This window comes from Carcharhinus amblyrhynchos, chromosome 1 (genome assembly GCF_965287045.1).
Source record: "Carcharhinus amblyrhynchos chromosome 1, sCarAmb.v2.hapA, whole genome shotgun sequence".
NCBI lineage: Eukaryota > Metazoa > Chordata > Chondrichthyes > Carcharhiniformes > Carcharhinidae > Carcharhinus > Carcharhinus amblyrhynchos.
In genome coordinates, this window is record NC_137324.1 from 39,752,014 (window position 1) to 39,770,816 (window position 18,803).

Genomic DNA, 18,803 nt, shown 5'->3' on the forward strand with positions numbered 1-18,803 from the left:
ATTGGAATGTGAAGTGGAATTCCCTGATTTAGCAGGCTAAGGATTATTAAAAGATTTTATTCCTCTCCCTTGTCTTTCAGAATGCTTACAGAATACTTTGTGGCTCCTTTTGGTGATACGGCAATAATTAGTTTGTGGGACAGCTACAGAATACCAAAGACACAGGGGTACCTGATGACAACCTTATGCCTCACAGCTACAATCGAGATCAGCTACAGCACCGGGCAGGTAGAAGAGAAAACTCACGAGTTGATGCAATGTACCAAGTCGTACCAGGAAGTTTGCCTGCTGCTCGGGAAAAACAATCCAAAGAAGTCAAGCCACTAATTTGCACTATTTTACTGGGCTTGTTACTGGTAATTGCAGCAGTAGTTGCATGGTGCTATTACACGGCATCATTAAAGAAATTAAATAGCTTTACAATAGAACAGTTGGAGCTCAACAAAAATGGATTTTTCATTAGAAACACTACCGATTTGGTTTTTGAAATGGGCTTCAAATCTGCTCCCATTGACCTTGAATCATGTTTTCAAGATGAAACTGGAGATGGGTTAAACTGCACAAAGTCTGGTAAAGAGAAAGTGGATTTCTTTATCAAAACTTTTAAGCCCAAAGATGCCATAACGTGCTACAATATCGAATGGAAGACTGTCTCATTGGACTCTGTTGTTGAACACTGCATGTATTGGGCAGGTGGACATTGGTATGGAGGAGCGGAAACTAGCACACAGCATTGGCCTATCAAAATTTCAGGTGTAGTGGTTCCAAAGCCATATGTAACAGGAGATGTGCACTCAAGACGTGAAGGCTTTGGTGGAATTTTAGAAAGGTACTGGGTCTCATCTAAAGCCGTAGCTGTTCGAGTTAATGACTCAGTCCCTCTGCATGTTGGTTGGAACAGCTCAGATAAGAAAGCATTTTGCCTGCATGCTCGCTACAAAGATTCTCCATTTCAACCACTGACAGGACAACAGCCATTTGTAGAATTAAGTTATCAGATCTGTGTTGGTTCTGATTTGAAAGTTGTCCACAGATACATGGCCAAAAAGCATTTTAAGAAGCCTGCAATTACGCCTTCGGAAAGTATGTTTAGGTATCCCATATGGTCCACATGGGCTCTGTACAAAAATGAAGTGAACCAGGATAAAGTTTTGCGTTATGCGGAAAAAATCAAGAAGTATCAATTCAATATTAGTCATATTGAAATAGATGATCGATATTCCAGTAGTTATGGCGAATTCGACTTTGACCCAGTTAAGTTTCCAAATGCTTCAGAACTGCTACAGAAGCTAAGGGATGATGGATTTCAGGTGACATTATGGGTTCATCCCTTTGTTAATTATAATTCTCCCAGTTTTGTGAAGGGAATAGAAAGCTCTTATTTTGTGACAGATCCTAGTGGGAGATTTCCTGCCTTTGTGGAATGGTGGAACGGGATAGCAACAGTTTTGGACTTCACCAATCCTGAAACCACGGATTGGTTTCAGAAAAGATTAGAACACTTGAGGTCAAAATATGGGATTGTGTCTTTTAAATTTGATGGGGGTGAAACTAGTTACCTTCCTGCAGAATTTAGGACTCACAAGCCTTTGTCAGATCCTAGCATATTCAGTAAACTATATGCAGAAACTGCAGCTTCGTACAGCAAATTGGCTGAAGTGAGGGTAGGATATCACACCCAGATGCTCCCTTGTTTTGTTCGAATGATTGACCGTGATTCTGTTTGGGGCTATGAGCTTGGTTTAAAGTCCTTAATTCCAACTGCTCTCACCATGAGTATTTTGGGGTACCATTTCATATTGCCTGATATGATTGGAGGAAACACTTATCCAAATAAAACTGACGGCTCTGACGAGATCCCGGACCGTGAGCTTTATATCCGCTGGCTTGAACTATCAGCTTTTCTTCCAGCTATGCAGTTCTCCATTCCTCCTTGGCTGTATGATGCAGAGGTAGTGAGGATTGCATATAAATTTACACAGCTCCGAGAAAGTTTAGTTGTGCCCCTTATCCTTCGGCTAGCGGAGGAAACTACTAAGACGGGTAATCCAATTATTAGGCCTCTCTGGTGGATTGCTCCAGGTGACGATAAAGCACAAAGAGTAGACTCTCAGTTTCTAATTGGGGATTATCTTATGGTAGCCCCCATTCTAGAAAAAGGTAAGGAAGCAAGAGATATCTATCTTCCTGAAGGTAAATGGAAGAGTTTCAATGAGGGCGTTTTTGATAGAACACCAACTCGTCTAAGTGACTTTGCGGTTAACCTTGATGAAGTGGCCTATTTCATTAGAATGATCTGATTTTTTTTAACTTGTAGTAATTCTGATAATGAGTTAAATGGTTTTTTTTACAAATTATTACAGATCCAGAGCTACTACATGTGTTCTGATATATTTAATTCAAAGATAATCACAAATGGGCATGTTAGCGTCGTCACACATGTGGTACCTTAAATTTTAAAAGAAAATTGAGATTTTTACAATTCTCTTTCCCTAACTGAACGAGTTATTGCTTTTTAAGGAGTAGTCACTCAAATTGATAGAAAGTAAATGAACAATAAAACAAAATGAAAGCATAATTTTTTTTAGAATGGTTCATTTAAAAAAAAGCATGCATTTCTGTTAAGGATCAAATGTGCTGTCCAAGTGATAACAAGGATATATGTAAAAAAAAGGACTAGTGTTTTATTTTAGCAAATTATAGTTTTAGTGAGCTGTCGATCAAAAAGCGCACTTAAATCATTCGGGGGAGATGGTGGCGTAGTGGTAATGTCTCTCTGGGGACATGGGTTCAAATCCCACCAAGACAGCTGGTGGAATTTAAATTCAATTACACAATACAACAATCTGGAATTGTAAGCCAGACTCTGTAATGGTGACTATAAAACCATCACAATTGTTGTACAAACACATCTGGGGTTCATTAATGTCCTTTAGGGAAGGAAATATGTCATCCGCACCTGGTCTGGCCTTCATGTGACCCCAAATCCTTATCAATGTGGTTGACTTGAATCAAAATCAATTAGGGACGTGACAACAAATGCTGGCATTAGAATGAGAAAAATGCAGTTCATGCTAGCTAACTTTGAGGGCAGAGAAAGATAAAATATTTGGGAGTTGGGGTAATAATATTTTACGATCTTTGAGAGCAAATTACAAATAATGGAAGACAATAAAATTGACACAAGATTACAGTTGAGAAGTGTGGAAAACTAGGTCTGTATTCACTGGAGCAGAGAAAGTTGTGGAGGAATCTAATCCATACGTTTATTTCCCCAACTTATTCAGAATTTTTTAAAATGTTGATTTAAGTCAGCAGTAGGATGTAAGGTCTACGTTATTCTTAGGAGCAGAAATCAAAGAACTGTCCTTACATAAAGTTATTAAGAAATGGAATGTATCACCAGTGACTTCTGTTGTGCCTCAGACTTGGGACAACTGATGCTGTGGACAAAGACACTCAAACTCTTGTTATTGTACAACAATTTACTTTATTGCATTTCACTAATTATTGATTTAGGCAGAGTTACCACATTAAGTATCTAGACTATATCAATGATTTGGATGAGAATATAGGAGGCATGGTTAATAAGTTTGCAGATGACACCAAGATTGGTAGCTTAGTGGATAGTGAACAAGGTTATCTCGGACTGCAACGGGATCTTGATCAACTGGGCCAGTGGGCTGATAAATGGCAAATGGAGTTTAATTTAGATAAATGCAAGATGATGCATTTTGGTAGATTGAACCAGGGCAGGACTTACTCAGTTAATGGTAGGGCACTGGGGAGAGTTACAGAACAAAGATCTATATGCTTATAGTTCCTTGAAAGTGGAGACACAGGTGGACACAGTGGTGTGAAGAAGGCATTCAGCATGCTTGGTTACAGGAGTTGGGGCAGCTTGTTGAAGTTGTACAAGATATTGGTAAGGCCACACTTGGAACACTGTACAGTTCTGATCACCCTATTATAGAAACGATATTATTAAACTAGAAAGAGTGCAGAGAAGATTTACTAGGATGCTACCAGGACTTGATGGTTTGAGTTATCAGGAGAGGCTGGATAGACTGGGACTTTTTTCTCTGGAATGTAGGAGGCTGAGGGGTAATCTTACAGAGGTCTAAAATAATGAGGGGCATAGATAAGGTAGTCAATATCTTTTCCCAAAGATAGGGGAACCTTAAACTAAGGGCGTAGGTTTAAGGTGAGAGGGGAGAGATACAAAGGGTCCAGATGGGCAATTTTTTCAGAAGGTGGTGAGTGTCTGGAACTAGCTGCCACAGGTAGTAATAGAGGCAGATACAATTTTGTCTTTTAAAAAACATTTGGACAGTTACATGAGTAATATGGGTATAGAAAGATATGGGTCAAATGTGGGCAATTGGGACTAACTTCACACTTTTTAAAAAAAAAAGGGTGGTATGGACAAGCTGGGCTGAAGGGTCTGTTTCCATGCTGGAAATCTCTGACTCATAGCTTAGGCTTAGATCTTATCCATTGCAAGGCGAGGTGGTCAGTCCCCCTCTTGTTGGGATCCAATATCTCTTCCTATATAACAGTTGTTCTTGCACGTTATTACTGTTGATGTCTCTGACATTCCTTCTTTTATCCAGATTCTGCTGGTGTTGAACCATGATACATAAGCACACCTGGCCCAAGTTCTGAAGTCTCATTAAGATTTGACTCATCTATTTGACCAGGTTTTAATTATCAAACTTCTTGTCTCGTTGATCCCAACATACTCAGTGGTGGACATAAACAGGATCCTTATGTTTGAATCCAAAACAGAAAATGTTGGAGAAACTCAGCAGGTCTGCCATCACCTATGGAGAAAGAATAGAGCCAATGTTTCAAGTCTGGATGGCCCTTTGTCCAGCTCTGAAGGGTCATCCTGATTCAACATTGTTTCTATTCTCTCTCCACAGATGCTGTCAGACCTGCTGAATTTCTGTTTTTGTTTCAGATTCCAGCATCCGCAGTAATGTGTCTTTACTTATGTTGAACCAGGTCTCAGTTAATCAAGATTTGTCTCTGTTTATTGTTCCTTATAATACTTCTGTTTCTGCAGCTCTTTGCAACCATAGCAATTCTTCTTTTCCCATCCTGCTCTGCAGACATTTGACTGTTAGCCCATAAGTCCACAGTCTGAAATATGGATGAATTATTAACTTAAAATGAGGATACTAGAAAGGGGTTTAGAATAGATGGCAGCAACGGGGGATTGTCACAGATGCAATTGGCTGAATAATGCCCCCTGCCACTGACATTTTTCAACGATTATTGAAGTTGTTGTGCTACAAAATTATGCTTGCAAAGTTCTGAGTTTTACAACATGATTATGGTGTTTGTCATAAAAACCATTCAAAGCATATGAAATGAACATTGTCAGTCCGACGTCCCCTGTATGGCTTTACACCACAGCAGAATCCGAGGTGGAACTTATTTATGAGCAGCTAGGATGTCACTCCACTGATCAATTGAAACAGAGGGTAAAACAGATACTGGAGTAATATAGTCCTGTAGGTAAGCAAATTCAAAATCAACAATGTTCACTGACAAATGTTCGAAGCATTAGATGGTACAGTGGTTAGCACTGCTAACTCAGCGCCAGGGATCCGGGTTCAATTCACTGTGGAGTTTCACATTCTCGTTGTGTCTTGCAAGGGTTTCCGCTGGGTGCTCCAGCTTCCCCCCCCTCAGTCCAGTTAGTGCAGGTTAAGTTGGCTGGCCATGAAAAATTGCCTTTAGTGTTGGACTAGCAGGGTTGATATTTGGGGTTGCAGGTGTAGGGCCTAGGCCTGGTGTAGTTTTAACGGGCTGAATGTCCCTCTCCTGCACTGTAAGGATTCTATGAATACTAATTTAGATCATAGTGTGAGGACACTATGGAAGTACAGTTCTGGACTCTTTGAATGTATCAATTAAACAGAACAGCTTTAAACCACCAGCAAGGTCCTTTCCAAGCCACACTTCATCTTGGAACTTTATCGCCATTCCTTCATTGTCACTGGGTCAAAAACTGAAACACTATCAGCACTGTGGGTGTATCTATACTACATGAACTGCAGCATTTCTAGCTCACCATCATCTTCTTAAGGGCAGTTAGAGACAGGCAATATGGAGTCGGAGGTTTACAGCTCCTTTGGCCCAACTTGTCCATGCCGCCCTTTTTTTTTTAACCTCTAAGCTAGTCCCAGTTGCCCACGTTTGGCCTATATCTCTCTATACCCTCCTTACGCATGTAACTGTCTAAACGCTTTTTAAAAGGCAAAATTGTACCTGCCTCTACTACTATCTCTGGCACCTTGTTCCAGACATTCTGTGTGGAAAAAGTTGCTGCTCTGGACCTTTTTTGTATGTCTCCCCTCAGATGCTGGCCTTGCCAGCAATGCATGCATCTGTAGAAGAGGTAACAAACACATATTCCAAGTAGCACCAAACTTAAAGCATTTAGATAATGTTGCAAACAGAAGATGCTGAAGGGACGCATGGCTTGCGTCTTTTACATAGGACTAACAGCATCAAGTTAAAATGTAACCAGATCTCATATTTTGAACCATACTCTTGTTTAGTGTCTTTTCTCAATGCAAATGTTTTCTATTGAAATCTACTTTAAAACAAAAAATTAGAATGGAAATAAACATTTGCAATCCAAAAAAAAGGAAACATAAACATAGGATTGCTGTCCGTCGTTCAGCATTACATACCCAGGCCCTAAACAGGACAATGTGATCCTTCTTGTAAACACCATCAGTGAGCTGCTGTTGTGAAGCTACAAATCTTCTTGTCACGATAACCCTCTTTCCTCCCCAAAATGTACGTTTATCTAAACTAGATCATGATAACACAGGTTCAAGAAGCACCTCCATTCAAGTCAACAATCCCTAACACGGTCTCTGAAGAAAATGACCTCTGTGCATTTGAAATCAAGCCAAAGGCCAATTAAATGTTCTCAGAAACTTAAACTTGCATAAACAATGGACCAGTAAAGAAAACAAAACAGTATCGAGAATCTCTTCCATATCTTTGGCTTTACCACAGAAAACAAGGTTTGTTACATGCCTGTTTAACCCATTAGCATCTTAAGGGTTACTCTCAATTATACATGCTTGATATAACTATTTAAATATCAGTGTGCACACCTGCCAACAATGTTTGTGGTACCTTAAGTCAGAATGTCAGAAATATGTTTCTTTTGAACCAAAAAGAAACAAACAATTTTTCCCTTCAGAAACTTCATTTAAAAACATTTGATTCTGTTGGTTTGTAACGTGCTGATTTTTTTAAAAATCCTGTTGCTTGCTGACTGCTGTAATTCTGTCACCAATGCTATAATTTAAATCTTTTTACTCTTAGTCACATTCAGTTTCTTTTAACAGTGAATGAGAAATATTCTGGATATCTTCCCTCGTTAGAACTGAGATAGCATGCAAAGGATGCGATTTGTCCTGGCTGTAATATATCTCTCCGGTTAAAATCCACTGCATGTTGCAACATAATGGCTGCTTACTAGCCATGTGTGCACTGCAAGTTAAATGAACCATGCTGTTAATTCTTTTAGTCCTGTTTCTCATCTATATCCTGCCCCTCAGTGACATCGTCTGAAAGCACTGTTAGTTTTCATATATATGCTGACAACACCCAATGCTGTCTCACCACCACACTTCCCCTGCCATTAAATGATCAGATATTTTGTACTGGTTGAGTAGAAATGTCCATCAATTAAATACTGGGAAGAGTGAAGCCATTGTTTTTGGTCCTTGCTTCAACCTTATACTGTTGCTCGCGAGAGGAATGGAATCAGTAGCAAGAGAATAAGATTAAGCCATTCTGTTTGCAGATTTAGTGTCATATTTGGTCCCAGGAAGTGCTTTGAAACTCGTACTCATGTGACCACTAAGACCACACCCAACTTCACTCCATCTTATCTCACCTGCTGCTGTAAACTTCATTCATATCTTTGTTAATTCTAGACACCAAACCACTCCAGAAGCTACCAGGTTAGATTACTAAAAGCTTGATGAAAGAGGTATGTTTTAAGCATCATAGAGAGGTTTAGGGAGGCAAACACCTGCGCCAGAATTCTCCCAAAACGTTTCCAAGTGTTGAATTTACATGAAAACTGAAGTAATTCACGTTTTTTCTCAGAGGGAGTTCAGAGAAGAATCTCCCACACTCCGTGCACTGCAGAGGTCACCAGCGTGAATATAATTAAATATTGGGGAGGGTGGGGCATTTTCCTGCTCGGGAGGCTGGCAGCATAGCACTGAGCGGACCACTGTGCATGTGCTGATCTGTCAGTGCTGACATCCTCGCATGTGCAGTAGCCCTGCACTGCCTGCCTCCCGATCACTGGCCAGCCCTTTGACCCCTGCATCTTGGCCCATCCCGATTGCAGGCCTTTCTCTTTCCCCCACTAATCCTGTCTGCAGAGTGGCACCTCCCCCACCCACCAAGTTGCCTCGCTTCCTTAGCACTGCCCCAATTTAATTCCCTGTGGAGTGAGCCACTCAAGCGGGGTGGCAGAGGCTAGTGGGACTGGAGACTTCATTCACAAGCCCGTTAATCATTAAATAATATTAAAAGCCCCCCTGCATACCTAATGCAGCTCCGCACCTATTTCTAGTGCCATCAGCTCTGCACTAGTAAATTATTGCTAGGTTGAATTTGATTGAATCAGCAGATACCATTGTTCAAGACTCACCTGTGGGCCAGAATCTTATTACTGTTCATGCTGATGGGATTTTCCCATCCTGTTACAGTAAACAGAGATTTGGCTGGTGCCAAATTCACTGACCTCTGCAGCAGAAGCATGGCATGAATAGTAGGTAAGATCACACCCATGGAGTTCTAAGTTAATCAGTAAAGCTGAATGAAACCACAGATTTTCGATATATTGTTTCAAATCAAATTTAAACAACAAGATCTCCATGAGTGACAATCTTATTGAAATCTTTGGCGTTAAGGTAGAGAATGAACCTGCTATAAACAGGACACATATGATTTCCTACTTCTTAACAGCTGTGAAAATAATCTCTGCTGTTAGCATGAATTCACTGTTATAGTAAATAGATGAAAAATTATAATTCTTTAGAAGATTTACATTAGACTTTTATTTAAGAATACAGAGACCTTTTAGTGCACCAAAGCAATCTAATCCTAATAGTTAAGTACACTAATTTTGATTATGGCACCAGAAATGTGTGTTCTAGTGTTGTACCACCTTGAATTCGTGAATGCATTATCTTAGATCAGGGACAGAAAACCCTAAAAGGCTAAACTACCTCTTATTGCGGAAGTATATTCCCTACCATTGTCTCAGATACACAATGGTATGTACTCTGCAGGAGAGGGTAATAAATAGCAAAAATTGGGGGAGGAAATAAATATGTTTCTCCTGTTCAGCTTGTTAGATTCCTGCTTTAGAAAACAATGAGAGGAGTTATTCCTGTAATGTCTTGAATAACCTAGAGGCAGTTTTGCACTCATATAGGCTGGAGGTCCCAGGTTTGAGCAGCCTGATTTCAACAACGGCAACAATTAAAAAACTGCAGATTGCTTCTGTAGTACACGTTGTTTGGGGAACTGGGAAAGCAAGAAAAGGAAAAGTCGTATTTTCCACTTCTGATCAAATGACTGGTGCTACAATGTTTGCTTATGGAATATGGTGCCTAGGTGGAGAATTGGTTCAGCTGTAATGCCCTCTGTGAAAAGTCAACTTGCTCTAGCTGGATGAATACCTGAAGACTGCTAGTCTTTGGGACTACACCAGTGTCCATGCCTTCAGGAGAGGCAGGGAGAATAGGATGTGACATTTTTAATTTGAAGCTAATTTGTAAATTCGTAGCAAATATAAATTTAAGGAGAAATAAATTTTTAGATGGCTTCTCATGAGTCTATTGGGCTGTGCCACTGACACCGTGGAGGAAGGTAAGAGGCTGTTCCAGTTTGGAAATTTTAAGTACCATCTTCCCCTTTTAAGCGTATTATAAATTCATTCATGAGCCAGGCACTTATTCTGTATGATTCAGTATCATAGTCTTCCACTGGTCCATTAAAGCAGCACTGGTATGGATTAATAACAAATGCATTAGATAAATTTTAATGATGGATTATATCATCTTTGGAGTTTTACGTAAACCAGTGAATTGATGTTAAATAGCTACGATTGTGTTGGATGTTTTTAAAACATAACCTGTTTTATTGGGTTTGTTTCTGATTATAATCAAGTTACCTTTAGTTCCCTGTTTGGCTTTAAAGTCCCTGGATCAGATATTGTAACTGTGTGTGCTTTTTGTTTTAATTTTTTATAGGAGCATTGTGTTTTTTAACTTCAGATACTTGCATAGATACAGAATTCTGCGATCCCAATTTTAAACTGTAATATTGTGTGTGATCATGTAGATTTGCTTCTCTGAAACAACAGCTTTAACAAGCATACAAAGAATGTAAAATGACAGCAGAAATGTACTGTTTGCTAAAGTCAGTAGTCAGCAATAGGGTAGTTTATTTTCACAGCAGTGACCAATGAAACGCAATTTGCTTTATTTTTACTGTTGAGAATTGCATTTTATTTTTTGCCCACTGTTGGAAAGACAGTACAGGTCGAAGACTAGCAGTTTAATGCCTTAAAAGCAAAGACTTTTTAGTAATGTAAGATGTAGAGAAAAGCACAATTCTGAGTGTATTCTAAATGTACATATAATTCCAATTCCTTAGAATACAGATTTTGTGAGACTGGGAAGATCTACTGTATTTGGTTATATAACATAACGTTTATCCAAAATCTAGGAATAATGGGATAGAAATTAAACTTCATTTTGTCAATTTTTACTAGCAGAAAACGGGTGTCCCTTTGCTCCAAGCACGTCTGAAAAATGTCTGACCCAAAAATTGTGTCAGGCTACTGAGATGATGAACAAGACTGAAGTTGGACTTGTTATTGGCACAAATTCTAGATGATGTTTTTAAGATAGCATGTTACTGTAAACATTCTGATACAGCATATGGAAAATAATGGTGTAATGTGCTAGTTTTTGCATTAGTAAATGTTTATGGATTTTTCATTGCTGTGTTCAGGGAAAATAATGTAAAGTTAATTTTGTTTAAATAAAAGATTTATGGATTTTTAACTATTTCTATATATTTTTATCTGTATTAATATACAAAATACTGATATGATCTGATTAACAATGTGACTGATTTGGATCATGCAGACCTAGTAATTAGAACAATCCATCCCACAACAAATACAAAGCAGCTATTCCATTTCCAGACAAAAGAGCAAAATGTTTGGCCTTTTGCATTCCAATTTTAAAATAAAATCTCGTGTAAGCTTAAGAGTATTATTACGGATTTCTTAAACTAATTAATTAGTACACATAAAGATATTTGTAACATTTTCCAAATACTTTTTGTAATAGTTGGAATTAAATTAATCAAGTGGGATTACATTCAGAACATTATCAATCATTCTGTCTCCACCTCTGTTAAAGTTATTAATCCATTCTGAAATCCACGAGCACTGACAACATGTTGGTTCCTAAGAGTCCGGACAGTGATTGTTCAGAGGCTTTTCGATATTGAAAGCCTTCGTAACTGAGCTCTCACTTGTGGACCTTCCATCAAGGATTGCTGCATATGCATCAATACTGCAGCTGTTTTTCTTCCTCTGTACCTTTGTCTTGGGCTCTGAGGTCAAATAGTATTGCCTCAACTGCTGCCCAGTAGAGTTTTGTTAACCCAAGGATTAGAATTGGACCTTCTGGCCTATAACCACAATCGATGCTGCATTTATTTTTGATATCAAAGAAGCTTAACATTATTCCTTTTTATTACATTTGTGTCTAAAGGTGTAAGAAACATTAGAAAACATCAAACACTATGTAGTTTATCTAGGTTGCTTGATATGATAGATTTCTTAAAGTACAGTCTTATTTCTGACTAGAGTAGACACATCAGTCTCCCAGTGGAGAATCTCATATCAATACTTCACAAGCAGAAATATTTCTTGTGTGTGGAACACAAAAACATGGAAAATAATTGTGTCTTTGAAAATGGAAACATTCTACTTTACATTATTGTCCTTTGGGGAAGGAAGTATGCCGTCTTTATCTGGTTTGGCCTGTATGTGACTCTAGAGCCACAGCAATGTGGTTAATTCTCAACTGCCTTGGGTAACTAGAAATGGGCAATAAATGCTGGCCAGCCAGTAACGCCATGTCCCACAAATGAATAAAATTCCTGGAAATCTGCTTGCATTTTGACATTATCTAATTAAAATAATAAATTACGAGAAACTTAATCAGATCCAAACATTTAAGGTATTTAGACGCATTTGTTATTATAGGGGGGATTTCATAGTGCCTTGTCCTGATCAATCCTGCACTCATTTTGTTTGATGTTGATATTAATTAGTGATTGGCAGTGTCAATCAATGCCACAAGGTCAAGAATGGATCACAAAATCAGACATGCAGACTGATATAGATTATTTATGGTGCCCGGCAACTAAAAATGAAGAAAAATATTGGGTTTCGGAGACCACACTAATGATTAGTCCAAGCCTTGTTAAAATTAAAAAAAATACTTGATTGGTCATGTCAAATTCAACAGCATCATAGATTGGTGTCTATGTATTACATAAATCGTTGAGCATAACTGCTACCTTTATACATGAAATGCAATATTGTCCTCCCTGGGGAGGGTGTCCTGATGTGCTAACTTCCTTTGTTCTTAGAATCTGGATGATACGAAATAGCAAGGCTACATTTTCACTGTCCATTCCGAGTGGCACTAAGAAAATGGTGCCAGACATATGCTTTAAATCATTACCAGACTTTGTGCTGTTGGACCTCCCATGATGATGAGTAATGGTGTAGAGATGCTGGTGTTGGACTGGGGTGGGCACAGTAAGAAGTCTCTCAACACCAGATTAAATTCCAACAGGTTCACATGGAATCACAAGGTTTTGGAGCGCTGCTCCTTCATCAGACACTCCACAACGCGGAATTGCCGAGCAGAAACTGATAGCATTGCATGAAGACGGCCTCAACTGGCATCTTGGGATCATGTCATACCACATGTAATCCCCACTTGAAGGGATTGTGATGGACATTTTCTGTAAGATATGATTCGGTGAGTATGACTACGTCAGGCTGTTGCTTTACTCGTCTGGGAGACAGCTCTCCCAATTCCAGTACAAGCCCCCAGACATTAGTAAGGTGGACTCCGCAGGGCTGATAGGGCTGGATTTGTTGATATAGATACAACATGCCAAAATGAATGCCTTCTGTGCTATAACTATTCTATGATTCTTTTGAATACTCCCCTATGTTAACAGATATAGTTGATTAAAAATCTATAGATTCTAAAGAGATGGGAAGTGGCAATGCCCTAACGGTATTACCACTAAACCATTAATCCAGAAATTTTAGCTAATGTTCTGGGAACCGGAAGTGAGCGGAGTTAAAGGAAGGGCTATTCTATCTGAAATCAAGCTCAACCAGACGGTGAAGGATGGAGAGTGGTCCTATTTTCAAGGAAGGAACAAACAGTCCCCAGATCATGTTGATGGGAGAATGGAGGGGTTGAGGGATTTAATGTCTCTGGTGAAAAGGGGGCAGGGCCACAAAACTAAAAACAGTTAAAAATGGCAGGAGAGGTTTCACTGGGATTCTAAACTCTGTGAACTCTCCTGCATCAGGTCAAACGTGGGCATGGAAATCTCTGCTGATTCGTAGATACTGTCCCAATCTCAACTGATAAATCAAGACTTTTCCATATTGAACTTCAATTGAAGAACAACTGAGGGAAAAGACACAATGTTCCTTGGGTGGGGTAGTTCAATGACAATACCAAGAGCAGCTCAATAACACCATTATAGACCAAGCTGATCAGGTCCAAAAGGAAATAGTTTCTAGAGTGTGTTGGTAGCAGATGCTGAGGGAACCAGCAAGAGGGGAAAACAACTTGAATTCATTCTCGCCAATCTATTTGTTGCAAATGCACCCTTCATGACAGTATTGATAAGAGTGATCACTGCACAGCCCTTATGCAGAGGAATCTTAAGGATTGGCATGACCACTGTGCTAGATGGGGACAGGTTTCAAATAGATCTTCCAACTCAAAGCTAGCCATCTACGAGGTGCTGTGGACCATCAACCACAATCTGTAACCTCATGGCCGAGCATATCCCCCACTCTATGATAGCCATCAAGTCAGGGAGGAACCTTAGTTCAATGAAGAGTGCAGGAGGGCATGCCAGGAGCAGCACCAGGTGTACCTAAAAATCAGTTGTCAACCAGGTGCAGCTACAACCCAAGATGACTCGTGTGCCAAACAACGGAGCTAAGTGATCCCACAATAAATTGATTAATTCTAAATCTACAGTCTTGCCACATCTAGTTGTGATGGACAATTAAACAACTAACAAGAAGGGCAGGCTCTACAAATATCCCTTCCTCAATGATGGAGGAATGCAGCACAACAGTGCAAAAATAACGGAATCTTCAACAATCTTCAGCCACTGGATAAACCATTTCGGCCTCTTCCTGAGGTCTCCAGCATCACAGATGAAGATTTTCAGCCAAAATGATTCACTCCATGTGACTGAGAAACGTCTAAAAACATTGGATGCGATAAAGACTATGGGCCTTGACAACATTCCAGCATCAGATGTATGCCTCAGAACTAGCTGTGCTCTTAGTCAGGCTACAACATCTGCACAGCAATGTGAAAAATTGCCCAGGCTTGTCCTGTCCATAAGTATCAGCAAGTGTTCAACTGGCCAATTACCCATCAGTGACTCTCGGTTAGCAACGTGATGGGAGGTACCGTTGACTCTGCAATACCCTGTTCACTGATGCTAATTTGGGTTTCACTTGAGCCACACACCTCCTGACCTCATTACAGCTTTAGATAAAATATAGATAAAAGTGCTGAACTCAAGAGAAAGGTGAGAGTGACTGTCCTTGACATCTAGGCTGTATTTGACTAAGTATGACATCAAGGAGTCCTCTCCAAATTGGTGTCGATGGAAATCAGGAGGAAAGATCCCACTGTCTGGAGTCATACCTGGCACAAAGGAAGATGGTTGTAGTTGTTGGAAGCCAACCATCTCATGCTGAGGCAAAAGTTCCTCAGCCTCGTGTTCTCGCACCATCTTCAACTGATTCAGCAGTGACTTTCCTTCCATCATAAGGTTAAAAGTGGGGATTTTCGCTGATGTTCAGCAGCTTTCACAACTCCTCAGATACTGAAACAATCCTTATCCAAATGCAGCAAGATAATATTCAGGCTTGGACTGAAAAGCGGCAAGTAACATTTACAACACACCAGTGCCAGACAATGACCATACCCATCATGAGAAAACCCAACCAATTCCCCTTGATATTTAATGGCATTACCATTGCCAAATCTTCCAGAATTAACATCCTGGAGGTTACCATTGACCAGATACTGAACTGGACCAAACATACAATATTCTGACTGTAATAGCAGGTCCAAGGCTGGGAATTCTACAGTGAGTAACTCACCTTCTGACTCCCCAAAGCCTGTACAAGGCACAAATCAGGAGTGTGGTGAAATATTCTCTCTTTGACTGGATAAGTGCAGCTCCAGGAAACTCAAGAAGCTTGACACCATCCAGGACAAAGCAGACTTCTTGATTGGCACCCCATCTACCATTTTAAGCATTTACTTTCTCCACCATGATAGTGGCAGGAGTGTGCACCATCTACATTAGGTCCACTGCAGCAACTCACCGAAACTCCTTCAACAATACCTTCCATAACTTTGACTTCCAGCATCTTGAAGGACAAGGACAGCAGATGCATGGGAACATCACCACCTGCAAGTTTGGCTCCAAACCACATGCTATTCTGATTTTGAAATATATCGCCATTCCTTTACAGTCACTGGGTCAAAATCCGGAACTTCCTTCCTAACAGCGCTGAGGGTGTACCTGCAAAATAAGATTGGAACAGTTCAAGAAGGCAGCTCATCACCACCTTCTCATGGACAATTAAGGATGGACAATAAATGCTAATCAGTGAAGCCAACGAATGCCTGACCTTTTCCCCATTCTGGCACACACTTCTCGTCACGTAAATTATCTAATTTACTTTCGAAAGCTTTGATTAAGCCTACCTCCATCGCATTCCCAGGCAGCACATTCCAGATCCTAACCTGTGTATGAAAGAGTTTCCTCGTGTCACATTTGTTTCTTGTGCCAATTGTCTTAAATTGGTGTCCTCTGGTTCTCGGGCCTTTTATCAACAGAAACATTTTTCTCCCGATCTACTCTATCCAGACTCCTGTTGAATTTTAACAATTCTATCAAATCTCTTTTTAATCTTTTCTCCAAGGAGAATAGATTGGAGAAGCTGTGCCTATCTACTGAACAGTTCCTCCTCCCTGGAAGCATCCTCAATAATCTATTCTGCAGATTTTCTTAATTCCTTTACATTATTCATAAAGCGTAGTGCCCAGAACTGGATACAATACCCCCTGAAGCTGAATCAGTAATGTGGGCTTATCATAACTTCCTTTCTTTTGTGCCCTCGGCCCCTATTTATAAAGCCCAAGACCATGTGTATAACTTTCCCTGCCGCCCTCAATGCTTTGTGCATATGTTCTGCAAGTCCCACTGCTCCTGCATCCCCTAAAGAATTGTACCCTTATATTGCCTCTCCTCATTCTTCCTACCAAAATGAATCACTTCGCTCTTGTGTACATTAAATTTCTTCTCTCACTAATTCCATCATGTATTTTTGAAAATTAACACTACCCTCCCTGTAGTATAAGGATACCTAGCATAGCAAGAGTTAATGTGGGACTGGGACACATCATCCCCCACAGTGTGATGTAAAGAGATACATGACCTGAGACTAGAGTTAGCTGTCGACTGGACAGAGACCTGTGCAGAAGCAAGCATGGTGTTAGCTCATAGCTTGGGTCATGCCCTGCATATATACATACATAGATATGTATTATCAATAAACACTTAATGTTAAACAATCCAAGTCTCAGAACCTCTTTCTGAAACCTACTGAACATATAACATACAATGTAGTGGCAGCTAATGGAAGAATCTTGAACCTCGAGAGAAGCTGGAGCAGATATACAAATGCTGGATTGTTAAAGCAACACAAAAGGAGATTGCCTGAAAGAAGCTCCATTGCAGAATTGGAAGCAGAAGAACAGAAATATGAAAGCCATTTTATAGCAAAGGACTTGACAAGATTTTGTGAAGGGCCATTCTGAACACCAACAAAGTCAAAGGATCCAGCAGCAATGAGCAAAAAACTCAGTTTGAAGCTAAGATTAGTTTAAAAGACTGCTGTAAAAAGTCAGAGCAGCCATTTCCAAAAACACTGCAGCCAGATGGATTCAGAATCGATGCCACACAACAGGGCAGCCATCTCATTGTAAGAAAAGCTGAAAACCAAATGGAAAATTAAAAACTCAGCCAAACCTGGGGTTCAACTGGAAAATCCTCTGACGTCGCAGAGAAGACCCAGAATAGTTGATTGTCCTTATTTTTGTGCAGCAATTTATTCAAAGAGGATAGGAGCACCATCACCATGGGACTCTGCCGTAATGCAACAAGCCCAGGAAGGCTGTTTGAAAAATGGTTACAGTGGCACCACCTTTAAAACCAGCACAGCATTTAAAGCTGAACTTTTAAAGCAACCAAGGACAACAAATTAACATTACCAGACAAATTTGGGCTGATCCAAGGGCCAGACAAAACACAAAATTGGACACTTTGATGAAAAAAATTGTAAACCAACTGCAGGATGAGATAAAAAGACAGAAGCAGAACAACTAAATAAATTACAGGCGGGATTTTCCAGCCATGCTCACCCCAAGATCGAAAAATCCCAATGGAGGTCAACAGTCCAATTCTGGTGTAAGCATGGCTGGAAAATCCTGCCTGTAATGTACTTAGTTCAGCTTCTGTCTTTTAATCTCATCCTGAAGTTGGCTTACAAATTTTTTTACATGATCTGCCCCTCGTCCACTACGATTCCTATGGTGGACAGGATGGGAAAATTCACTCCTACATCTAAGAGCTGATGGTATTACTGCAGGCAATGAATGAATGCTCAGATATGTCTATTGTTTCTTAGCTGTAAACTAATTGATTCTAAACTTTGGTCTAACCGGATCCTCTCTCTCCAGAAGTTTCACATTTTCATAATCAAAGCTGCTTCCTTTTCTATCCAGAAATATTTAATTATCAGCCCTATCCTTCTTTGAGCTAGGTTTCTTGTTATAGCCACAACATCATATTTCCACATGCAATTCATCAACTTTATTTACCATAGCCTGTGCATTCTCATACTTTCACCCTATTAGGTGTACAAGTCTCCTGTGCTCAGGCCAATGGGTTTGGACATCGTCAGCACCATGACTAGTTCAGGAAAAATGTTCAAAGATGTCACTTCCTGGAACAAAACAAACAGCCTTCACTGCTAAATGGGAATTTCATAGTAACTTCATTGCAGTGTTAGTGTGAGCCTTACTTGTGACTAATAAATAAACTTTTTAAAATGTGGGTGGCAGAGTGGCACAGTGGTTAGCACTGCTGCCTCACAACACCAGGGCCCTGGGTTTGATTCCCAGCTTGGGACACTGTCTGTGTGGAGTTTGTACGTTCTCCCCATGTCCGCATGGGTTTCTGCCAAGTGCTCCGATTTCCTCCCACAGTCTGAAAGACATGCTGGTTAGGTGCATTGACCCAAACAGATGCCAGACTGTGGCGACTAGAAGAATTTCACAATAACTTTTTTGCAGTGT

The 18,803-nt window shown here is 40.0% G+C and overlaps 1 protein-coding gene across 2 annotated transcripts in view; it reads left to right on the forward strand.

The window, feature by feature from the left end:
- myorg (myogenesis regulating glycosidase) overlaps positions 1-11,132 on the forward strand; it is a 30,052-nt gene extending 18,920 nt beyond the window's left edge. For both annotated transcript variants that reach the window (XM_080213256.1, XM_080213309.1), the window contains exon 3: positions 81-11,132. In XM_080213256.1, coding sequence (XP_080069382.1) covers positions 186-2,300 — 2,115 coding nt within the window. In that variant the 5' untranslated portion in view covers positions 81-185 and the 3' untranslated portion in view covers positions 2,301-11,132. The remainder of the gene's footprint in view (positions 1-80) is intronic.
- The last annotated feature ends 7,671 nt before the right edge of the window (positions 11,133-18,803 follow it).